The sequence below is a fragment of the Pseudorasbora parva genome, chromosome 6 (assembly GCF_024679245.1).
Source record: "Pseudorasbora parva isolate DD20220531a chromosome 6, ASM2467924v1, whole genome shotgun sequence".
NCBI classification, from domain to species: domain Eukaryota; kingdom Metazoa; phylum Chordata; class Actinopteri; order Cypriniformes; family Gobionidae; genus Pseudorasbora; species Pseudorasbora parva.
The window spans coordinates 16,295,231-16,321,863 of NC_090177.1; the positions used below are offsets into that span (position 1 = coordinate 16,295,231).

A 26,633-nucleotide genomic window follows, 5' to 3' on the forward strand; every position below is an offset into this window, starting at 1 on the left:
TGGCTCAGACATGTAGTCGGTATATATGCTTATGTCATATATACAATTAATATTAAATTATATATACCATCAAATAATTATATAATTGCAATTAAAAAATATATTTAAAAAAAGCTTCAAACTTGCAAATAAAGTCTGAAACTTCCTGGTCTAATCTAAATGATCTCTTTCCTCTGTGTAGCTGCTGGTGAAAGTGACCGATGTTCCGGATCTTTCCGCTGGAATCACCTGCTCCTTTGGGAACCTGACAGAAGTTGAGGGCAGAGTGGATGGGAATCAGATTCTCTGCACCTCTCCCGCTGCTAAAGATGTTCCCATCATCCCCACAGATCAAGGTGTTTATTCAAGCTACACTATTTAAACTAAAACTAAAACTGCGTAGTCATGCATTATTTTACACCCCCATAGATTTACTGCTGATTTCTCCTGCTCTTGTTTCGATGCACTCAACCTTCCCTATCATTTGGCTACTCTTGTTTTTTTGTTTTTTTTCCATCCGTCTACCTGTCTCCCTCAGAGAGATGATCTCTATTTTCTTGTATAGATGCTCTATTAATAGACCCTCCCTTGCGTACCTAGCAGCCTTGCTTCCTAATGAGGGCTTCTTTCAGTGGTGCCATCCTCTCTCACACTCAAGCCACCCCATCGATCCCACTGGCCACGTGCAACCACGGCTCTAATGAGCCTACAACGACCTCAGGTCGGCCCCAGGGCTACGCGCGTGCTCTCAAACACACTTCCACCCATTACAGGTGACGAGCCCTGTGCCCTCTGCCCCCTCCCAGCCCATAATAGCTCCAGGGATGGAGTTCTTCTCGAACGCTGATCGGGTTTAGAGTCATCTGTGGTTAGCAAAACAATCAGGGGTCAGTGCACAATCATAGAGTCCAGTTCCACAGAAAACTGCATGATATAATTGTACATGTCACTACAGACGTATCGGTTAAGTATTCATTTTTTTAGCAATGCTTATACAGCAAGATTACACACATCTTTTTTTTAAACGCTTACAATTGTCCAAGGACAAATTCCTACATGTGCTTCCAGTCTAACCTATGTTGGGAAGCAGATGGCCATGTATGCGGCAGAAGTTGGTTGTGATTATCTGAATCACAATAATCTCCTCCCAGCCCACAGTAAATGACAGCTTTGTTTACCCACAACCCTCATGCTCTTGTTGGGGGGAGCATTATCCAATCAGTGGGCTCCCTCAGGTAAATGTCATCTAATCCCCCGTTGCCTCATATTTGCTGCTTTCTGTTGACTGATTCCGGCTCGATAGAGGCATATGAGCATCGATCATGTGTGGAAATGCCTGCTCATTAAGTGGTGGGAGTGACCAGTTCTATTCCTAGTTTATTTCCAATAGCCGCAAGGCACAAGACAGTCAGGCATTTGGGAATTGCGTGCCAGTCTTTGTCGTTGGCATATGCACAAAAGAAGTCTACATTTTTTTTAAATGCCATCTTTTTAGCCTTCAGTCCGTTCATCCATGTTACAGGGAAACAGGTATGAAAGAGGTAAGAGGAGAGGAAGTTTGGCTTTAGGGTCACAGCTGACTCCCACATGCTGTATGCTATCTGAATTGCTGCCTGTTTGGGATGGAGCTTGTGCTTATTTGAGTATGAAGAGCTGGCCGCTTATCGAGCGCAAGCGTTTGGTCTGCACGCCGATCGGTATTCTCCACGCCGCCACCCTGCCAAACAGGATTGGCCTGGCTGGTGTTCTGTGGCGATGCCAGCCGTTCCTCCGACATTACATCGACGCTGCCGCCCGCGGGCCTGTTTCACATTAACAGCAGGGCTCAGCTGTGTTCGGTATGACAATAGTGTGTATTCACACAAAAAAAAACCAGCCAAATATGCTCATATCGGCTTGGATGCCACGCACCGCAGAGCTGCTCGAGGCTCCGCTTGACTGTGAGAATACGATGCGAGGTATGCCAAGTATTAATCAGAAGACAGCTTGAGCATGAAGCAAGCTGAAAAAAGGGTGGCAAACCAAACACAACAGAATGCAATGTGACAGAAATGTTCTCATCTCTTGCTCTCTTTTCAGACTGGTCGGGTGTCGAGCTCAGACTGAACTCGAAGGAAACGGGTCAGATGCTAATCAGCACAGAGGTGAAGTTCTACAACTGCAGCGTGCACCAGCTGTGAGTATACACACACTTCATTTGACTCATTCCCAAAGAAAAAGAAAATTGCATGTGAGAACTCTTATTTCTTAATTGTTTTTTCTTTAGATAAATGAACCGGAGCAAAAATCTGGTTAATCTTTTGAGAAAAACACGGCAGGAATCTTGCTTGTGTCTCTACTAAAAGCTCAGATCTCATAAACTTAAAACTCAATGCGAACTCTAACTCAAGTTTTAATTTTATTGCTCTTTTTTTATACACTAGCATTCAAACGTTTGTGTTTTGTGTTGTGGGTCAAATTTTGAAATGTAAACTTTCGGTAAAAGTTTTACCAAGGCTGCATTTATTTGATCCAAAACAGTATTATTACGTAATAATATTATTGTGAAATATTTGAGATAATTTACATAATTTATTCTGTGATGTCTGTGACATTTTGTAGCAGCCAGTCTTCAGTGTCATGTGATCCTTCAGAAATCATTCTAATACTGATTTGCTGCTCTAAAAACATGTATTATTGTCAATGTTAAAACTTCTTAATATTTTGGTGGAAACCAAGATTTTCATGATTCTTTGATGGCTGGAACAGATTTTTTATAAATATATTTACTGTGACTTTAGGTCAATTTAATGCATCGTTGTTGAATAAATGTATTAATAAAAAACTTTTAAAAAACGGACCCCATAATTTTCAACAGTTTCAACAAAATTTTAATTTGAACTCAGGGTTGATATTTAAATAAAACATTTAATACAAGTGTGTTAAAACTGTGCTCAAATAGTTATTTGGTCACTGGTTAACATGTTATTATAGCCCTCACAGTCAATGATAACAGAAAAGGAAAGTTGTTTCAGATGAATATCTGTCAATTATTTATTTTTGTAAATTTTTTATAGAAGATTAATATTGCTTTGGTTAAATTGACTGTGTTTGTATCTATAGTCCACTATTTGTCTCTTTGTTGCAGCCTCTACATTTTATCCACTTGCTTTTGCAATGTATTTTCCCCAACTGTTGATGAAATTTACACTCATGTAACATAGGGTTGGATTTGATCACATAACTAGTGGTTTTCGGCTGTTGCTCAGCGTTACAACTCAGTCTGAATTCCTTTCCAGATACATCATGAGATATACGATGTGTCATTCCATCTATCCAGGGATGTGTCGCTGTGATATTTATCTTTATGATGCATTCGTCCCACATACGCAGCACTGCTGATATTTCTCTCACTTCCTGTGTCGTAGAGTATCAGCGTTGTGTCACAGCGCTCAGCCAGCTCACCCCGCATGCTGTGAATGTTTCAAAATTGTTATGCAACATAAAAAAACTGTGACTGTCTGAGACCCACGGGACGTTTTGATAATATTCAAAGAGTTTCTCAAGGCTGCGTTTGGTGGCGGACCGGATTCTCTCAGTGTGTCCGAACCCTCCTATTCGTTTTTTTGCTGGTCACTAGCATCGCATCCCTCCCAGGCTGCACTTTACCGCGACTGGCGAGGTTCTCGTGGCTATAAAAAGCATCCATTATGGCAAATGCCGGCTGATTGCTTGACATTTCTCAAGTGTTGAGGCTGAGATGTCTGAATTGCTGAATCTAAGTGCGCTGTGGGTTTGGCGTTCCGGCTGGGGGCATCGCTGTCTGTCACAGTTCAATTCCACTTCATCTGCTATGATGGCTGATCAGAGAGGAGAGAGTTGGACGGCATCTCGACTCTCCAGGAGGCCGGCTGATAAACAACCACTTCTGTCTGAGCGCGCTTTGTGTCTTTGTTCACGGCACGCTCCCGAATTTCAGTCGCATGCATGTTTATGTGTTTTAGCATTTATTCCTAGGCTCTTGTGTGTATTCGAAACCACATATCATAAGCGTGCCTTCTGCGGAGAACAGATGCTGCTCAATGCAGGAGATCACAGAGCCCCCCCAGTTTGCTGGAAGCTTTCAAAAAGGCTCAGGAAGAGGTAGCTTCCGAGGGAGCTGATTGGCTGGCTCTGAAAGACTCGCCTCCTCCCAGTTCCCTTCACTTCCTTGCTCTCTCACGGCCATGTCGCCTGAGCATCTGACAGATCTGGAACTAATCAAACAAACTCCCTGTATCCAATCCCTGTGAACACACAGACCTCACAAGGAGCGCCTTTGGCCCTCTGTGCCAATGCCGCGGGGCATTATGGGTCGTCCTTCTATGTTCAACCTGGCTCCATTTTTGGCACGTTCAGCCTTCCTAAATTTCCTCCCACTCTTTCTTTCACTTCAAATGTTGTAAAATGCTCTGATTTATCATGAGTTTCCAACATGGTGATTAAGTACAGCATGCTACATCGTTTTTAGCTCGCAATTTCTATAAAATGCTCACCGTCCAATTCGGTAGCCCAATGGCCCAATAAAGAACCGCTCTGATGAATATTTTAGCATAAACACTTCTGCATTATTTAATTTATACGCCGAAAACACTAACTCCTGGACGCCAAAGTGCTGTAGATGTTTATAGCTCTAGAAGCGTCTTCAAGATTCAACAACATCAAATATATGACATGTTCCTCCACAAATAGAACAAGGCCCGCTCGCCGTAAAGTGGCTTTGCTTCTGAATTAGAGGGACCGATGTTGAGTGTTTTATTGGAACGTGCTGGTATTATAGATTCTCTTTCGTGTAAGCTTTGCTCATCTGCATATAAATGATAGATGGAATGCTTACCGCTGCAGGGACGCACAAAGATACATGCGTGTGTGTGTGTGTGTGTGTGTGTGTGTGTGTGTGTGTGTGTGTGTGTGTGTGTGTGTGTGTGTGTGTGTGTGTGTGTGTGTGTGTGTGTGTGTGTGTGTGTGTGTGTGTGTGTGTGTGTGTGTGTGTGTGTGTGTGTGTGTGTGTGTGTGTGTGTGTGTGTGTGTGTGTGTGGTCTAATGTATGACTGATTATACAACTAAATAGAGATGCCGCACAGGAGGTGATGGCAATGCTGGGATCACAACCCAACAAAATCTAAATTTTGGCCTTAAATGAAACACTTAACCTCTGGTTGTGCCAGTGCCATGTATTATGAACTGCTTAATAACCGAGAAAACTCAAAGCTGTGCCTTCAAACACTTATCTGTAAATGAAATTATTGTCCATTTCCCTTGTTGACAGTTATTGTTTGAAGGCCCTTTCATACAGTCTACATTTTCTGTGCGTGTGTGTGTGTGCGTGTCCCTCATTGTTGTAAGTTCTGTATTGGTTTTCATGGAAAAAGTTTTGGTGCATAAAATATTTCCATAAGATTTGTATATAATCATATTGAACAATTCACCCAGGTATTTAAAGTCCCAGTGAACCAAAATAAAACGTATTTCCAAGTGAAATGGAATATTGAATAGAGGTCAGGGTTTAACATCAGCGCTCCTCCTCTCCATCTCGTGCTCATTGCAGACTGACGGTTAGAGGGGAGTGGTTAAGGATATTCAAACCCAAGCCGTCAAACTGCCGTCATCAGAAAGGAAATGCCATTCCATTCCATTTTATTTAACTTTAACACTAGCATAGGGCTATCCTCAAAGAGAAAACGAGTTCATTTGTTTATTCGCATTGGACTTGGTGTAAACATGTTTCTTTCTAGTAAAACTTCTTACAATGCTTAGTATAACAACTACAGTTTTGCAATTAGAATTAGATTGCATCTCATTTTCTTTCAGAAGCCTCATTCTATATTCAGTCAGGCAATCCACGGTCTCACTCTAACATTCCTAATGCAAATCATTTGTCACAGCGCGACCTTCCGAGGGCGCTGATTGGCTGGCTCTGAAAGACTCGCACCCTCCCAGTTTTCCCTTCGTGTCCTTGCTCTCTCACGACCATGTTGCCTGATCATCTGACAGATCTGGAACTAATCAGAGTTCGAGTAAAACTTTGTCACAATTACTAACTATTGCAATGCTTAGTATAAGCACTACTGTACAGCATTGCTGTTAGAATTAGATTGCCTCATTTTCTTTCAGATTCCTCATTCTACATTCGGTCAGACAGTCTCACTCTCAGACAATACAGTCCTAATGCAAATCATATGTTACGGCACGACAAGTCTGTATGTCTTAATACCAGAGTGATAACTGTATGTCTGAAGTCCAACCTTTGCAGAGTTGCATTACATTTATGTGCGATTCACTGGCACAGCGCTGTCCAATGGCACATGCAAATTTCGGCAGCACACTTTTAATTTATTCAGCATAAGCCGCAAAGGTCAAGGACACAGCAGTGCTGGTCTCAAAGGCACAACCTGCTCCCCATTGCTAATCTAAAACCCAGAGCTACATTTTATGCTGACTACTTCCACAGTACTCTCAAAAATGGCTTTGGGTCATAAATCAGGGATATCAGTGAGGGGTAATAATACTTTATTCTGTCTCTCTCTCTCTCTCTCTTTCACTCTCTCTCTCGCTCTTTCCATCTGTTTAGGTGTCTTTCTTGTGTAACCAGTTCCTTTCGCTGCCACTGGTGCAAGTACAGAAACCTCTGCACCCACGATCCCTCCAGCTGCTCCTTCCAGGAGGGACGCGTCAACGCCTCAGAGGTACGCTCACTAACACAAACTGTGTATGAGGCCGGTCTCTCGGTAGCAAATCTACAGGATCACAAACCTCTGGGGAAACCTCCAATAATAGCTGCTGAAAAGTGTGTGTGAAGTCGACGGCCGCCTCGCTAGAGACTGTGTGTGTGTGTGTGTGTGTGTGTGTGCGTGCATTTGCAGGTGTTCAGCTGATCAATGTGCTACATTACACCCTGTCAGGTGGTAAACACACTTGCTCACCCTCTCACAGCGAGCAATTAGCAGTCGATATCCGGGAATATTCTCTCTCACAGCACACACAGGCTTCCCATTTATTCACACACATCCATATGCACAAAATAAACACACACTCAAGCAGGCAAAACCTCCTTAAGGGCCATGATTAATCATGGTGTGTGTGTGTGTGTGTGTGTGTGTGTGTGTGTGTGTGTGTGTGTGTGTGTGTGTGTGTGTGTGTGTGTGTGTGTGTGTGTGTGTGTGTGTGTGTGTGTGTGTGTGTGTGTGTGTGTGTGTGTGTGTGTGTGTGTGCGTGTGTGTGTGTGCGTGTGTGCGTGTGTGTGTGTGTACATGCATTTACATATTTGTGTGTGCAGGCTTGCATGTGTGTAAGTGTATGTTTGTGTACAAATGTGTGTGCATTTCTGTGTGTTTTTAACCTTATACTTTAGGGACAATATTGCTGTCCTAGAAGTTATCCAGCTAACATGGAACGTTCACAAAACTAATGTTTTAGCAAGGTTCTCTCAATTACAAAGAAACATTCTTCTAGTAATGTTAATAAAATGTTCGTTATCTAATGTTCTCAACTTTTGCACAAAAATGTTATTTATCCATCGTATCCATTGTTAAATGTTTCCTTAATATTTGCATAACCCCAAAAAAGTATTTATGTATTTTATTTATAAATATGTAATACTGTATATTTTCTGTAATTATGTAATTATTTCACAGTAATTGTTTAAATGTATTACAAAACAGTAGCAGTCATATAGTAACATATTTCCCTATTTAGCTTGGTAAATATCTTTGTGTGTGTGTGTGTGTGTGTGTGTGCGTGTGTGTGTGTGTGTGTGTGTGTGTGTGTGTGTGTGCGTGTGTGTGTGTGTGTGTGTTTGTGCGTGTGTGTGTGTGTGTGTGTTTGTGCGTGTGTGTGTGTGTGTGTGTGCGTGCGTGCGTGTGTGTATGTGTGTGCATGTGTGTATGTGTGTGTGTATGTGTGTGTGGTATTGGAGAGACACTAGGGACACCTCTCACTGGCTGACCTACTACTGCATGGCACCTTCACACACAGCTTTTAAAGTAGCACGTCAAAATGCTTTTAAAGAGCACCTGAGGTTTAGCTGTGTGTGAGCATTGGAGCGCGTGTGTGGGTTGTGTACATTGTAACAATTTCTATGTGCATTGTGCACTATATGTTTTTAAAAGGCTCTTTCACGTCATCTGTTCTCTGCTGAGTACACTTAGGTTAGGATTTTATGTTGTGTGTTGACTACCCGTTCACCTTTCGCTCCCTTCACTCCTTTAGGACTGTCCTCAACTGGTCCGCTCTGAGGAGATACTGATCCCAGCTGGGGAGGTGAAGCCCATCACCCTGAAAGCCCGGAACCTTCCCCAACCCCAGTCGGGTCAGCGCGGGTACGAGTGTGTGTTACACATACAAGGAGTCAGTCACAGAGTCACAGCGCTCAGATTCAACAGCTCCAGCGTACAGTGCCAGAACAGCTCGGTATGTGTTTGAGTGTGTTTGTGTTCTCACATGAGATATCTCAGTTGTTTCTCCTAGACAGCAGTGAGATTGCATTGGAAGTGATTCCTCAAGTCTCCTGACTCTGATCTTAAGAACAACTTTTGAGTGTAAGAATATCTCAAACTCAAATTTTCCAAGATTTCCAAAATGTTCCTCATATTTTTTCTCAAGATAACATAATCTGAGCTATGCTAACTACATGATTTGTAGCTCTGAGGGGTAAAAAAACCCTGACTTTCAGAAGGGATCGCAACAATGTCTCAAATGGAGTTCATATTTGCCAGGATATTATATCAAAGATTTCAATATGCGCTTAACATTTCTCATCAAATTCTTTCAATACATAAATATTATTAGCAACACTATCCACATTTACAAGTTTACACGCATATTTGGCTGATTAGGTGAGGGCTTAGGTGATGGTGGGATTCAGGAAACTGTCGAAGAACATAGGTGAGCTGGCCATGTGTGTTGTGTGTGTGTGTGTATTATGTATACATACATACATACACACACACACACACACACACAAACACACACACACACACGGCCGCCTCACCTATGTTCCTCCAGAACTTTCTTTATTAAACACTGTACTCTTACTCCATTAACACTTCACATAGAAAAAGCTAAATTGAGATCCAGAAATGCACAGTTTATGGCTGGGGGGGGTGAAACACTGAGTTTCAGTCAATCTCATGTCGTATTTCAAACTCCCTCTGCACTCGATAGGATAGCGCTACAACCAACCAGAGCAACGAAGGTGAAGCAGAGCTAGATGACAGATTCAACTTTCGCCGTATCCGGTCGGCAAAACTCCGAACACATCTTCCCTTCTTAAGAATGACTTCAGTGCCGTTCTTTGTTATTTTCTCAGAGAAAAGCTTAACTCCAAGTCTTCCAGAGTCGCGGTCAAAGCTAATTCGAAAGACAGCCGTTCGCCAGCTTCTGTGTTTACTAGAAGCACGCAAACACTACTTTGCCGTCACTATGTTAAGCCCCGCCCACCGACTCTATACACAATGCGATTGGCCCGACCAGAGTTTGGTGTTTACAGCTAAGAAGTGTATTGTGTATAGAGTTGCTAGACGACACTCGCGGCAGATTATATTTGCTGCCGCTAGGGTGCGTCTAGATTTCTAGGCTAAGGCGAGGGCTTAATAAACTCAAAATCGACATTTTACACTCGTTTTGCCTGTAGTTCTAAATTATCCCGTGCGCATTCCAACTCCTTTTGCCAGCATGGGTCACACATTTTACCACCTCCTTTCTCACACTTTTTGTCATTCTCTTTTGTCAAATGAACACACACATACTCTGTAAGTAGAAATGAAGGCGGTTGGAGCTTAGTGTCCAAGCTGTAGAAAATAGGAGTGTTAAAAGTCTTTCTTATTCCTCAGACTGATGATGCAAGTCTGGAGTAACTCAATATGAGCACTAATACAGTCAAACCATCTCTCTCTCTCTCTCTCTCTCTCTCTCTCTCTCTCTCTCTCTCTCTCTCTCTCTCTCTCTCTCTCTCTCTCTTCTGATATTTGCTTCACTTTCATGTACACTCTGCCATTTATTCGTTCAGTTGTTGGCTGCATGTTGTAATCAATAATTGACAGAAAAGACAAAATCTATATATATATATAAAAAAAATCATAAACTTTACATTATCTCAGCGTTTGCACTGTCAGGAAAATGTAGTAACCCCTTTCCATCTCTCTGTCTCTGCAGTATCTGTATGAAGGGATGAGAATTAGTGAACTGCCGGTGGATTTCTCAGTGGTGTGGAATGGAAATTTCATCATTGACAATCCGGAGAACATCAAAGGTAATGCATAAATATCTAATGAAAATCATATGTTTTTAAGCCAAAACTCCTTATAAGTATGCTGCAACCTGCTGAATTCTCCCAGAATTGTTCTGCCTTAAATAGTGTTTGAGGTGATTGATCATACTGATTATTATTCTTTTCATGTTTATAGCAAAATAAGAGTCTAAAGCTACTTTTCTCATGCTCAGCAATACTAGCTAAGCATCATGGTTATGCTGAACTTGAGATGTTTATGATCAATAGCTCTCCTAAACTGTCAGATAGGTCAATTTAAAGTCTCCAGTAAACTTCATAAAAACTTGTATATCCCACAGTGCATCTGTATAAGTGTGGCGCTCAGAGGGACAGCTGTGGCGTGTGTTTGAAGGCTGAGAGGAAGTTCCAGTGTGGCTGGTGCAGTATGGAGGGCCGCTGTACCCTTCGCCAGCACTGTCCCATGTCCAACCCCTACACCAGCCGCTGGCTTCACCTCTCCAGCACAAACGTCAAGTGCACCAACCCTCGAATCACTGAGGTGGGTCAAATATATACGTACTCGCAGTCAAGAACAGTCAGGTCTCTCTATCTTTATTTCTTTCATACATGATTTAATTTGGGTCCCTTATGGCAGATGTTTACTTAATACGCACATGTAAGGTAATGTACAGTCCGCTGGTCATTTTCCAGAAATATCTGACTGATGATTGCCACCGTTGATGCTGGATAGTGTTCCAGACATAAAAGACAACAACATAATTCTGTTGAAATCATAATTTCTGCAGCTCTGCGCGTCTTTTGTGAGTTAAAATATGTTTTCTGATAAAAACGCCCTACATCAAGCGCCTTTTTGACAGCTGACCAATGACAAGCGAGTAGCAAGACCTGAAAGTGGAGAAGGTTATCTCTGTTTAGTCTACAATAAAACGAGATATGTCATAAAACACAACCCTGCCTATTTTCATTTATGTTTAAAACAATATTAAACATATTAATATGTGGTTCAGACAAGTGTGCATATATTATTATAACTATTGATAAAAATTAAATATGACATAAAACACAACCAGTCTCTTTTTGTTAAATGTAAGTATATGTATGATCAATAATAGGCATTATAAAAGTATAAGTAAACGTTATAAGAAGTTATACAAGAAATAAAGCAAACAATTCAGTCAAACATACAAAGTCAGCACTAGTATAGGCTACAATGGTAACGTAAAGTTTAATAGCCTAAACATACAAAGTAATGAAACTTTACTTTGCCCTCAGCCTAAATGAATTGTCAGGGAATAAATTATAGATCCATGAGACCAAAGATCACCCGTTACATATACACAAGACAAATAATATCTCGTGTATAACCACCAGAGGACATCAGAGCCAGCGGCAGACATCAGAAAGACTAGCCAAGGAAAGGCTGCTCTCGGCGGGGTTAACAAGCGATGCACGCCCGCTGATCGACTGGATCTAACAACATCGAAAACAGCAGATCAAATATTCAAATAGGTGCTCTTCTTATAAATAAACCACAGATTTGAGCTTGACACAAGTATATTATCACCTGAAAAAGTTTTGAACTACATTTCGTCATACATTAAAGCTGCAGTCCGTAACTTTTTACACTCTGGTGGTTAATAAACAGAACTGCATGCGTCTTGCGGAAGAACATTGCAGCCGGAGCTACTTCTCTCTGTTCATGTCTATGGGCGAGTCACGCAGCGACTGTGCTCCTCCGCAGCAGAACCTACCAGTCTGACCTGAAATAGTCCCAATATAAACACTTATTATAAACGTACCATAATTATTCAGGGTAAGACAAAAACAAGGTTTGGAAAATTGATTGATGTGGTACATTCTCATTATATAATTTTTGTAAGTCTTGGAACACAAAAAAAGTTACGGACAGCAGCTTTAACAGTAGTATTTTTAAATTACACAGAGATTCTCTGCACCACACAGCGCTCTTGTTCAGCTGTTGTTAACAAAAGACGCTCTCGGCTGCTATTTGGAACCAAGCGCTGCCAGCTTCTTTCTTTTTTCTTTTTCTTTTTTTACTAAAAAAGCACTCTTGTCAACTTATTCTTGTCAAAAAAGACGTCAAATGTGAACTGTGAACACGCCCTTGTTAACACACCAACTTTCAAAAACAAAAAAATCTTGCAGACACCAAACTTTTGTATTTATATCAGCATGATTCATAACTGACAAATCAACATACACAAACACACACACAGAGAGATGTGTGGAAGATGCTTGGTCAGCTCATATTTCTACTCTGTAGTCTGACTAAGCTCTTTATTGATGTCGCTATTCATAGACTCTCAGAGAAAGGTGAGCTTGTGTGTATTGTGGGTACTCTCTCTCTCTCAGCTTCTCTGTCACTCTCATCGTCAGTCATACTCACTCTAGCTGCCAATATCTCACGTTTTCTTGTAATTAACACAATGTTAGAACGTTGATGGCATACTGTGAGAGGTGTGCGTGTGTGTGTGTCTGCTGGGAGACTGAGGAAAGACATGGTGTTTAATTAGTTTAGGTAATGCACCAGTGCCCTGTGTTTAAAGTACCTGATTCATGGAACTCATTGATTCATGTGGCTGTTTGCAGTCTGCATATCACAAGCTGCTGCCCCATGAGCACACAAACCAATTAAAACGTAAGGGTTATGACTTCCCGTTGTCTGTTTTCATTTAGGATGAATGGGCAAATTAAGGTTAAGAGCTATGTGACGGATGGCCTCTGATTTTGTGCCTCTGGAAAGTGTTAAAAAATAGCATTATTAGTGTATTGAAGCATACACATACTTTTCTTTGGCCTTCTGTTCATGGAATTGTGAATATGTATTTTTGTGTGCGTGTGTGTGTATTTGTGTTTGTTGAACAATTTAAGTTATACGTATATGTAAAAGACATTGAATTTAATTATTGATAACTTGGTAATTTATTTATTTTTTGATAAAAACACTGTTTTTTATTTATTTAATTTTTTAGGTCTTTAACAGGAGGTTCAAGTTTTGTGAACATTTTTAAATGTGTGTTAAAGTATTATATTTACTTTACTTCAACCAAAGCTAAAGTTGAGCTAAATGTTTAATCGCTGTTCCTTCATAAAAAAATAACTAGTATAATTGAAATGCACTAGTTCTACATTTATATGACTCTCTACATCAATATTGATTATTTTAATGGCTTTGCAATGTAAGTATCATAACAAAGTATGTGAAGACATTAATATGGTACTATGTGTAATACAGCACTCATTTTTATTCAATATGTACCAGTGTCCCAGATTAAAGGTAAAAGAGCATTGCATTTTGTGTTTCAAACACATACGTTTTCCAAGACCACATTACAAAGCAGTGGAGCAGTTCCTTCAAAGCAAATTAGTATGAATATTTTTAATTCATCCATTTTTAATCTGTTCTCTCCAAGTTGTTCATTTCCATTTTTTCTTCTCTCACTTTCACTGCCGCACATAAATGTAAAAATGTCCCCTAGATCAGTCGTTTCCTTGATTGTTTTTTGTTCTTAATTTAGTTATGTTATTTTCCGTTTTTATCTGAATGTAGACATTCGTAAGCTGATTTGTGCAAATACATAGACATTAGCGAGATCTGCCTACAAGAAAATGACAGTCATAAATGATTAACGCTTCTATTAAGCAGCACTCTATCCCTCCTCTAAAGACTTATTAATATTAATGAGGCTTAAGTCCTCAGTGAAAGCTGAGGGTTCAGCATCAAATGAATGTGGAGAAAAGTCAGACACTTGAAGCTGGTCTTGACGTCGCTCTTTGCTTCAGATGGTCTCTGAGCCTCTCCTTAGTAGCTCAGTCACGGAAAGGTTGGTGTCAGTTCGTGCTTCACAGAACTAATTTTGGATCAGAAAACATTTTGGACTTTAAATGCAATTTTATATCAGTATTGCTGTTTTGTTTTCAAATAATTTATTAATTTTATTTTTTTAAATATATTTTATAAATGCATAAATATATGTAATACAGCATACTACACAATACTTCCCGGTTCCCAAAAAAAGTTGCTGTTTGGATTTAAATCGCAAATGCTTAAGAGTCAATGATTGGGTCATTATTGCGTGATTACTATGTTTCTAGCATGTTATATGTTTGGCAACAGTTTTTCCAACCCTAACTGGTGGAGTGTATAGCTTTTTATTTCTTAAACAACCATGTAGGAAGACACATCATGACCATATTCCAGGATGACAATGATCATTCAGGCTTAAACTGTGAAAGAATGGTTGGGAAGGAGCATGAAGAATCATTTTCACACATTAATTGGCACCTCTGAGTCCAGATCTTAAAAATCATTAAAAAGTCTTTGGGATGTGCTGGAGGAGACTTTACAAATGCTGGACTCTTGCATTGTCAATACAAGATCTTGACCAAAAATGTATGCACATTATTGAATCCAAACAGCAACTGTTTCTTTGGCTGGGTAGTCTATATTTGAAATAAGAAAATTATTTTAACTGTAATTTTTGTTTGTTTCTTTATTGTAAAAATAGTGTGTGTATGTGTCTGTGTGTCTGTGTGTGTGTGGGGGGGGGGCATGTTTTGTGACATCAGGACACAAATGTGTATAATGACATGAGTATAACATAGGTATTACAAAAAGAGGGTGAAATATGACAACATTGGCCATGTCCGCACTTAACGCACTATATGCACAAAATGCATATAAATCATACAAGATGAGTTTTTTTTAGAAAGTAAAAATGCAGAATGTCCCCATAGGTCACAAAAACAGACGTGTGTATATAACAGTTTAGATGCAAAAGCTTTTAAAAGCTACTTTGGGCTTTGAGACAACGATACTAAATTAATGCTCTCCATATATAGTATACGTTCATAAAATACTTTCACTTCAAACCTACATCCCAGCCTCAGCCCATTCACAAGTACCGGTACTTCGGTAGAAAGCTATACATAGGAGCCTGACAAAAAATGCTTATTTAAAGAAAAACATCAGATTGCATCTGAAGTCTTCATATATATATATATATATATATATATATATATATATATATATATATATATATATATATATATATATTATATATTCCTGGTCAGTAAATGTCTTGGGGGACTTAGAAATGCAGTTGAAACCATGATTTTGTTTCAAAACATGGTCCAAAGCCTCAGGAAATAATAGCCTAAAATACAAATACACACCGGTACATACACTCCGGCACTGACAGCGAGAGAGACCGTCCACGGTGAAAATCGTCATGAATAAATGATATTGAGCCTGATAGAACCTTCTCTCCCATCAGAGCTACAACGCTTGTGTAGTACGACACAGCTTTTCCACAAAATCACATGTCTATTTACAGAAGAGCATTCAGCTCGAATCACTCAACCACAAACTCCAATTTTAAACTAGATGCACTACTTTCAAATCCCTTGTTTCTTCCTTTCCTTGCTTAAACACTTGCTTGCTTGGCTGAAGTTCAAAACCAAGCCCCCTTCAGTCTTTATCGCAGCCAACCGCGGGACATTTAAGAGCAAATAAAGTGTTTAGTGTGCAGTTTATGCAGCAAGAAACAAGTCATAAGCTGAGTTTTATCAAGCCCATAAATTGCATCTCAGTGTGAATTTGGGACGTGCTTGAATCAGCTGAAAAGACTCCAATCCCGGTAACAAATCACACCTTCCGTCCTCCTGCTGCACACTTTCATTACAGCTTTCTAATTATACGCCGCAATTGAGTGCGTGAAAACCCTCTGAGGACAGGAAATTCATCCCCGGTTAGACTTGAACGTGCTGGTGTTAAGCATTAGCATTTCTTCATTACTTAACGAAAGACCGATTCCAAGCCATCTGCACCGGTGCATGTTGGGTAAGGGGCATCCAAGCAGAGCTAAAAAAAGCGATAAAAAAAGCATGCATTAAGAATGAAAAGACTCTCTGTTTGTCCCGGAGACTCTCTCCAGACATGACACTGGCCCGTGGCTGGGAGTGTATCTGTGTGCATGTGTTCAACCCGTGAGAACTCTGAAGATCGTCATTTTAAAAGGTCCACATTCTCATTCTGAGGACAGAATCCAGACAGTCACTCTTGTAATGAGGGTGAAATTGCAGTTGGGCACGAATTGTAGCTCTGGAACCAGTAGCTGTGCGGCGAAGGAAGCCGTCTGTTGGGTCAAACAAGGCAGCGCTTTCACCTCAGAGTGGGCGGACGAGACTTTGAAGTATTGAGTCAATGCGAGGGATATTTATGCTCCATGAATAAAGCCCATTTGATGTCTGTAATGGCCAGTCAGAACAGCACCACAATCGAGGGGAAGCTGGAATCTGACGCCCAGACTGTTATTACATGAGCTGATGAGATTTAATCTCTACAGATGAAAGCAACACATAGTGTATTCTGTAAGGATACATCTATATAATCTGTAAAAATGACATGCATATGTTTGGAACTGAATAGAGGTACTACTTTACGCAGTGTACAATACGGTATACTAGTTTTAAAAATAGTAATATACATTTTAAAAAATGTATATATAAACACTCACTTTATTAGGTTATTGGATTTATTAGATAATCCTTAACAAGGTGCTGGAAACACTCATCAGAGATTTTGGTCCTTATTGACATGATAGCATCACACAGATTGCTGCAGATTTGTCATCTGCACATCAATGATGTGAATCTCCCATTCCAGCGCATCCCAAAGGTGCTCTATTGGGTTGAGATCTGGCGACTGTGAAGCTCATTTGAGTTTAGTGAACTCATTGTCATGTTCAAGAAATCACTTTGAGATGATTTGAGCTTTGTGACATGGCACGTTATCCTGCTGGAAGTAGCCATCAGAAGAGTACACTGTGCTACTATCTGAATGTCCCAGAAATTGACACTCATCAGCCCAGGCAGCTTTTTTGTCCAATTTTAGTGAGCATGTGCGAATTGTAGCCTCAGCCTTCCTGTCCTTATCTTACACCGGTGTGTCTTCTGCTGCTGTTGTCCATTTGCTTCAAGGTTTGATGTTTTGTGCATTCAGAGATGCTCTTCTGCACACCTGAGTGGATATTTGAGCAACTGTTGCCTTTCTATCAGCTCGAACCAGTCTGGCCATTCTCCTCTAACCTCTGGCATCAAGACATGTTCGCCCACTGAACTGCCACTCACTGGATATTTTCTCTTTTTCTGATCATTCTCTGTAAACCCTAGAGATGGTTCTGTGTGAAAATCCCAGGAGATCAGCAGTTTCTGAAACACTCACACCAGCCCTGTCTGGCATCACCAACCATGCCACATTCAAAGTCATTTAAATCACCTTTCTTCCCCATTCTGATGCTCAGTTTAAACTTCATCGTGCTTTAATGATTGAGTTGATTAAACATTAGTGAGCAGATAAACAGGTGTGCCTAATAAAGTTTACTAATAAAAATCCTTTAAAAGAAATATTAAATATATTATAATTAATATGATTTCATTAATTTGTAAAATATTATGAAATATATAACATGAAATAATTTTAAAATAAATATGAAATGACCTTCTTATTAAAGACATTTATTTTATTTTATTGTATTGAGAAAATTTAAGCTTATATTTGTCTAATGTAAAGTATAGCCTACAACAGAAGTGATATCAACATTCATTTTTATTTTGAATGGCGTATTATTTATTTGCATAACAGATACATAAAGACTGCAAAGTATATAATTTTTTTTCTCCTAACATGCTATTTTAAGCTCTTGTGAAGTTATAATTTTGAAACAAAACAAAAAATAGTGAGGAGTATAAACCTTGCTGCATTATGCCTATTTCATGCATAAAGAAGATTTTTATACTTTATAATGCATAAATATTGTACATATGACTTTTTTCCTCAACAAAAAAGTATGTTATGGCATTTCATGCATTATTTAAAGTGTTTAGTTAGTTTTCTGTTGTTAGTTTGTCTTAGATAGTCAGTCTGATGCTGACTCGGACCGATACAAATATATTTAGCATTCCATTCTTTCTCTCTTTCCCTCCTTGTTTACGCATGTTTCTGGTTCCAGTCCTGTGTTGCTAAGAAGCAATAAAAGATTCATATACTTTCACCCTAAGGTTCACTAGTGACACACTTACTTACATCCTAACCAATTAATGTCCGCTAAACTCCCAGCTTAACGCTGCTCCCGTTGAGAGAACTGCGGGATCTAGTCCGCTTCCCGCACCGGTCTCAGATCCGTAAACAGGCACAGTTAGAAGATGCTCTTACTTTGATCATGTTAGTTTTACTTCCACATGACTGCACACAAATGGTTTATTGATTGTGTATGTAGTGGCTATACTGTGCGTGTGGCTTTCTGGTCTGTCCGTCGCCCCCTCTCTCGCTCTCTCTCTCTCAGTGATATTTGGATCTGGAGAGGGTCCAGGACTGAGCTTCTCTTGGGCTTTAACAGCACAGAAGGCATTTTGGCACCCAGAGCCAAGGTCACGCTGAGTGGCCATATTGTATTTTATGAGAGGGTGGGCTGCTCCGAGGGCTAAAATGGCCTTGTGTTAGATTTATTGCCTGTGGCAACAGCATGCAGATTTGCTGCAGTCTTGACTGGAGAATTTTAATGCACTATGCAACTTTAATAGGTTAGGAAGTTGCCACAATGAGTTTTACTGATATCTAATTTGCTGCAATTAAAGTGAAACACAATGCAAGGAACAATTATCATTAAAATGAATCCTTTTAAAAGGTTCATTTGGAAACCTTTAACTAGTGTAGGCTTTTGCGTATGAACTTTTTAATGTGTATGTTATATATAGAGCGAATTCTCACCTGATGTTCAGTGTTTAAAAAGATAGTTCACCCAAAAATGAATAAATTAAATGTATAAACAAAATTCCAATAAATACATGTATAGTGTTACAAAACATTTCTATTTCAAATAAGGAATGATTTTATGTGCACCAAATTAGCATATTTCTATTCAGTAATATTTACTGAATTATTCACTGAATGAGTCCATTACTGAGTCTACCTCTCTTGTTTCAGGTAACCCCAGTAGCAGGACCACCAGAAGGGGGCACCAGAGTGACCATCCGTGGTGTGAACCTCGGCCTGTCCTTCTCAGACATGGTCAACAACGTACAGGTAGCGGGAGTCCAGTGCACCCCACAGGAGAACGGCTACATCATCGCTGAACAGTGAGTGACTGTGGAACTCCAATGAATTTTTGCTGTGAAAGATTACAATGGGAAAAACTACTTTAGCTTATCTTTAATCTTTCTCAAAATAGCAGGAGTTGGAAAAGATAATGTCCTACATTTCACATACTGAGAAAGCTGTTTCTTGGGGGGGGGGGGGGGGGGGGGCATTAAACACACACAGGATCCAGTGAACAAGGCGATGATGTCACAAGCATTAAGCGACCAATCAGGGCAAAGTACGAAAGGCAGGGTTGGTCATGGCCCTCTCCTTTATGCTCTAGTGAGTTTGTCTTATCTGACAGAAACATCTTAACAACAGCAGGAAAACATTTCTATCTGAAGTGCTGGTTGTCAGCAGTGACCAGGGCTCTTGTGAAGCAGAAACAAGCCCTAATTAGAGTCCAAACAGACCTGGTTTGGTCTCTGCCTGGAGTAGGTCCCATTCTTAAGCATCTGTTCGTGTTGTTTTCCCTTGTAATTGTGTCATTAACCCTATCTGTAAATATCCTTAAGCCGGTATTTTGCCATATATATCATACCTCCTGGGGGAAGAATTTGGGCTAGAAGTGCTAAATGTGATGATTTGTAGTAGTAGTTTTTGCTAGGATATGCAGAAAATGTCTGTACTCAGCTTTTTTGTCAACCTTTTGATAAAAAAAAAAAAAAAAACACATTGCGTTAAATGGTGAAATATGTAATTTCTGCCCACTAGCAAAACTGCTTTCAAACTGTTTTTTTTCTAAATATTGCCCTCATCTTTGATTGGTCAGAAAAACAGATAGTCCCACCCCAATCTCACACCATTGGTTGAGCTGTTGCTGTGTCAGGCTGTATTGAATTCTTAATAAAAGCGCCACAGTGTTTACACTTTATAACTCAGCCTACAAATGATTTAGTTAGGTCCTATCTGCATATTTAACTGTGGTAGTATGTTAGAAAGTAAGCATAAAAAAATATTCACACAATATTAAACTTGCATTTCTCCTTATCTGTTTTTCTCTCTGCCCTCACCCTTTTGACACATCACCGTGAACACTGGGTTACTAGGACACTGTATTACTGTATCCAACCTTTATCCTTGAGAGAAATAGAAGGCACTATGCAGTTGAAAAGATTTCTCCCTACTGGACAAAATAATGGAAGATATCAATAACCGGCTCTCATACCCTGTACTCACACACATGACTCTAAAAAAACAGCCACACACACTAAATAAGGCCTCCCCGGTGAAAAAAGAAATCTACCAGCATATAATCCACACAATGAAAATAAAAAAAGTTAACTGCTGTCTCTACTAGGGGTGTAACAGACAAAACTAGCGGGTCGGTATGTACCTTGGTTTTGAAGTCACCATTCGGTACAGCAGTTTTACCAAATTGTGGTTTACAGAAAAAAATGTGGCTGTACTTTGCTATAATTTAATTAATTTAAGATAATGCTTTAAACTCTGTAGGGAGCCCTTACTTGCACATTACTATAATATTAAAAGTTAACAACAGAGCCCAAACTATTAACTATTAGTGAGTAAACTCACAGCTGTGGACACTGAATGACTTCTGAGGTAAATGTTTACAAGCTGTTTTATTTTCTTTCCACGGTTGAAACACTAATTGAGTGATTAAACGACATCTGATGTGTTTAAGTTGTAATGCATGCTTAGCATACCTTAAGAAATATTAATTCATGTTTTTTATTTAGGAGGAGATGATCGCGTTCACTTGCGCGCCGGGCCTTGAACTGACACGCCTAGATACACTGATCGTACACATCACATTAAAGAGTGTCAAAACGGCATTTATCGCTTGAATTTCAAGATAACATGGACTAAATACTCAATATGTTTGTGTGGGAACTTGGATTAAAGTGTATTCCACGCTTAAAACAAGCCGACTGTTAACTGTTAATGATTGCATTCGGAACCGTTTAGTACACACACGCACCGAACCGAATGCCCTGTACAGAAACGGTTTGGTACGAATACGTGTACCGTTACACCCCTAGTCTTGAAGCACTCAGGGAATCAAGGGCAAACACTGAATTTAGTTCAGTAAAACGACAACATTTCCAATGATCCCTCTCAATCTATTCACAATCATCATATAACAATATCCAGCCCACATCCCAGCATATATGGCAGCCTCTGCAAGGAACTCAGCAGCAACGCCACCCCCATACAACAAAAAACATTATACCATTATAGATTTGATCCCCGATTGCTAATGCAACACAGGTTTATCTCTTCTCCTGCAAAAACATGAGGAAAACACTTTTTTGTGGACTCTAACGTCACCCTCCCCTTACTTGGGATGAGCAGCTTACAATTTGCGATTCTATGTTGCATTAAAACCCACCCTGACCTTAGTGTAGAAAAGAATTCTGAACGTTTGGCTTTCAAACATTTATGCTGTCATGTTGTAAGGGGATATAAATAGCACATAGTGTCTGTTCGGATGGAGTATGTGTCCACAGCGCCTCTCTCCGCCGCCAAGGCAGGGGCAGACAGAGCGAGGGGGGAAACATGCGGTAATTGAAATGCACGGCGTGCTGCCGGCTGTAGGAGGGAGATTTGTCAGCCCTTCTCTCTTCTGACAGCAGTTTAATCCGAGCGGGACGAAGCCGAGCCGAGTGGGAGTGGATTCATTTGTATGGCGCGGCGAAGGGGTGTCATGAGGAAATGGAGAATGCGCCATTGGACCCCATCAAACCCATAGACGGCAACTGGAAGCTGCATATCTGTTTCAACAGTTCTGTCTGCTCATTTTGTACAAAAGTTGTAAAACATTAAGACACCTTATCTTGTTCCTAGGTTTTTCCCCGCTGTTTTATATAGGGCATTAAAAGATGGTAGGAGATCAGGATTTGATTTGAGCCTCATATGTCTATCATAGCTTTATGTCATGCGTACATGTATTGACTACTTTTAAATGTCTATCAAAGGTGCTTTTTCCTCCTCAGTATGGTTTAGTCTCAGCATCTATCAGTCCGAAGCTCACCAGCTAAACTTGCACCACGCACGCAGCAGCTATGATTGAGCATCTAAACTTGCTTCCAAACTTTAATTGCCTTAGAAGTGAAAGTCCTCCACTCATTCTGATTGAGGGGGCATAATGTGTGCCGCGAACAGCTGTAAACGCTGTCTGCCGAGCCTGTCAGACTCCCTGCAGGAAGCCACATCACACCCACAATCACGCAGTCTGTGCTGCATGCATTCCGACAGTCATCCCTGATGTTGCGAACACTCGATATCAACCAAACATCGATTGCAGCACCCCCGCGCCTTCAACGCAGATTTGAATTCACATGTCGCGTTCGTGTTTTCTTCATTTGAGAGTCTGTCAATGGGCTCTGTGTTTATATTTTGTCATTTGATCTGGCCACCCATCCGTGGAGCGGATACCTGATCAGCCCGTATGATGTAGCAACATCGACCTGCTCCCTGATCAGTGTGAATGATAACGCTGTATTGATTTGTGCTGGCCGTCAACGGCTTGCATTTTTAGGCCATATATGGGCGTTTCTTCAATTTCGGGCACTTTTATGTGTCACTTTTTTTTTTTTCCTTTTTTAAAACATGTCGTCGCCTTTTACATTTGCTACTTTTGAAAAAGCCTAAGTATAGAATACATTTTTGCATCCATGTTCCATGTCTTATTTTATAATAAAAACATTTTTTTACTGTAATAATCTAGACAAAGAGTGATGTCATTGCCACCATCAGAAAAAAATTTTTTCAATAGTTGTTGGTGTATTGGGATTCCAAGATGACAACAGTATAAATTAGGAGTTTAAGAGTAAAGTATAAATAAAAGGTAAATATCCTTTATCAGTAGAATATTTTCTCCAGTTATGCAAAAAGTTTGAAAATAATATTTAATTGTGTATATCACTTAAACTCCGCAGACCCTGTACAGGGTCCGGAATGACATCGTCATGTATATACTTTCAATTTTAAATGTCTGGAGGAGCTATCTCATATGTGGTGCCATTTGAAAGCTTGGAGTCTCTACTTTCTGGAGATATGCATCACTTTGGCATTTGTTTTACACAAAGTAATGTATTTACACTAAATTACTCTGGTACCAATTCTGCCTGGATTTGGCCTACCCAAATTGAAAAGCTTCCCATGCACACACACGCAGTGGTCTAAATGAGGGTCCTCCCTTCAGATCCATTTGAGTAAATCTTGCATACAACATGACACAGACAAACTTCTTTTTTTCACTTATTTTTTGGAATTTAGTGCATGGAAACTGCCTGCAGGGTGCTAGAGCACACAGGGCCTGATTTATGACTTACACACTTTCAAAACTGAATATATATAAATAAATAAAATAGCGGCTAATTTTATAAGGGTAATAAGGGTATTACAGCTTAGACAACATTTACTTACATGTAAATGTTTTACTCGTAACATTTACTTTAATTACTTTTAGCATTTTTATGTAACTTCAAAGGGTTTCCTGTAAAATGACACTAAAATGTTAATCTTACCACTGTGCGTGTGTGTATGGGAAGCTTTTCAATTTAGGTAGGCCAAATCCAGGCGGAAATACAAAAAATGGTACCAGATTTTAAACTGTTAAAGGAATTGTATGTAAGATTGTGGCCAAAACTGGTACTGCAATCACTTTCAAATGACTGTAGAGCAGTGTATCCCCTCTCCCCCTCCCCTTGTCTCGAGGTTGCCAGATCAGCTGCAGGATCAGCAGGAACGTTTGTAGCTGCAGCTGTGGTAACTAGAGCAGAGCTGGCAACCCGGATGCCGAAACACTACTGACTTTGTGATTGGTAGATGAATGAATGAATGAATGAGGCATTTATATAGCGCTTTCATATGTACTACTGTACACCCAAAGCGCTTCAAGCTGCTAGATAAATGGAGGGTGGAGCTTCAGGCCAAAACACAACATGTCAACATCAGTTGAGGGCTGCAACAACAACTTTTAAATGAAAATATCCTGGCCGGACTACTGTTGTCAGTGATATAAGTATTTGAAATTAACATGATTTCTTTATGATTAGTGACATATCAGGGCCATTTTATGATTAATTGAAATACATTTCTTTAAGATACATGAAATGCTTTACATGAAAAGCCTTACAGTTGTGCAACGGAGACCAGCTAGTAGTTGCTGTGTGAGTAAACCTCACTCCTCTGATTTCAAGAGACGTTAGAGGTTGCAGCCTTTAACCTCCTTGATAGAGCGTCCAACTCTCATGCTGGCGGACCGGAGTTCGAGTCCCGCTAGGAGCAGGCGGTTCGAACAGGAGGGGTTACAGTTGCAAGCCAAAGGAGTCTGCTGTTTCTGTGTTTAAAATGTCCTAAGATGTGGTGGAAAGTGATACTTTTTTAAAAAAAGTCAAAAACGTTAGATTTCTCCTATGATGTATGTATATTTATGTATGTACTGTGTGAAAAGTGTGTTTTAAGAGAGTTTATTTACCAAAAGTGCCTTTAGTTGTAGAAACACCCAAATGCAATTCAGAACCTGCAGGAACATATGGTTTTGTGCGGTGTGTTCTACACATTGGCACTCCTGTAGGGCGGTCCTGTCAATTCAGCTAATGGAATGTGTGTGCTAAAGCAATCAAAGCAAAAATTACATTGAGATCAAGAGGAAATCAATGGAGAGAGAGAGGGAGAGTCGCATACTGATCACTCAGCAGGACTGTAGATGACTTCCAATGCTTTGGTTCCTTATTCTGGATAAAGTCCAGAAATCATAGGAACTTGATAGACCTGGATCTGTTTGCACAGAAGCTATGAGGGGGTGATAATGGTGATATTCATCCATTTACGTGATTATTTCAAGCCAAGATGAAAAGGTAACACATCGTGTTTATTTCTTTTTTTTCCTCAGGATTGTGTGTGAGATGGATGCAACTCATGCGGACAGTAAGCCCGGCCCAGTCCATTTGTGCATAGGGGAGTGTAAGCCGGAGCTCCAAACCCGCTCTTCTCAGCTCTATTCCTTTGTGGTAAGACCTTGAGCTCTGCTACATCTAAATAATGCAGTGTGGTAGTAGGTAGACTGGCCATTGTTTTGGTTTTATTAAACTGGACTTTAGTTGGTCCATTGAAGGGAACTCACGGGTCACATGATGTTATGCCTTTGGACAGGTGAACCTTGCAGAGGTTGCTTTGTTCTCAGAAACGCTTCATTGAAAATGTCAAATCAGAGGAAGTGACTCCGAGCTCAACATACTGTACTTACGCTGTTCAGATTGCTACGCTTTAGCAACGAAGACTTTCTTCTGCACCGGTTCATGTGGCCTTACAAAAATCGATATCTCTTATTAGTCCTTCATTTACGGCTACGAACTACTGCTGCACGAATAATTGCAATTAACCTCGCACTTAAACCGATGTGGCTCAGTGCGATAGCACAGCTCTGTGATCAATAGTAAATACTGTTCGATCTGAAAGCACTGGGAGTTTGAGTCGCTTATAACGTGCATCACAATAATTACAGATAAAACTATAAACTTTAAAACTCTCCTCATAGCCCTAACCATTGCCAAGAAAACTATCCTCATGAACTGGAAAACTCGTAACAAAATACACATTAACCACTGGAAAAATCTTCTCACCGACTTTATTACAATGGAATACACATCTCTCCCCTATAATCCCTCATCTGAAAGCGACCTCTGCCATCCAACACTTTCTGACCTCTTACAACTCTGAATCCTCTCTCTCTCTCCGTAACTCCGTCTCCTCCCATCTCTTAATCAATCCACAGGCATTACTGCATAATTCCAATTATTGTCAATATTGTTTCATTGTTTCATTATTGTTATTGTTATGATTGCTATTATTTATTATTATTATTTTTATTATTGTTGTTGTTTCCATTGTTGTCTTTGCTTTCATCATTGTCGTCATCATCATCATCATCATCATCATCAACTATTATCATTGCTGTTTTGGAATTTCAAACCTGGTTTTCATTGTCACCACTACTACTATAGTAAAATCGATTGATTATTTCTAATTTTCCCCCTAATCTTTTCATGTGTTTTTAATGCACCACAATGTAGAAATGTGAGTATGTATGTATATTTAAATTGGAAAACCTCATAAACACTAAGGCAGGTAGGACAGGCGAGAAATGGTTTCTCTAGGACAGCATCTCTGTCCTAAGTTGAGACACTCGCACAATGTCCCCCTTCTTTTAATGCACCTTAGACACTACACACTACACACAACATAAAAATAAAATAAAAAATAAAATAAAAAGTATAG

General features: G+C 40.0%; 1 protein-coding gene across 3 annotated transcripts in view; it reads left to right on the plus strand.

Moving 5' to 3' along the window:
* plxna2 (plexin A2) overlaps window positions 1–26,633 on the plus strand; it is a 280,272-nt gene that overhangs the window by 181,261 nt on the left and 72,378 nt on the right. For all 3 annotated transcript variants that reach the window (XM_067445796.1, XM_067445798.1, XM_067445797.1), the window contains exons 7-14: window positions 182–335; window positions 2,059–2,155; window positions 6,569–6,683; window positions 8,206–8,406; window positions 10,150–10,246; window positions 10,564–10,763; window positions 19,233–19,384; window positions 25,249–25,366. In XM_067445796.1, the coding sequence (XP_067301897.1) occupies window positions 182–335; window positions 2,059–2,155; window positions 6,569–6,683; window positions 8,206–8,406; window positions 10,150–10,246; window positions 10,564–10,763; window positions 19,233–19,384; window positions 25,249–25,366 (1,134 nt within the window). The remainder of the gene's footprint in view (window positions 1–181; window positions 336–2,058; window positions 2,156–6,568; window positions 6,684–8,205; window positions 8,407–10,149; window positions 10,247–10,563; window positions 10,764–19,232; window positions 19,385–25,248; window positions 25,367–26,633) is intronic.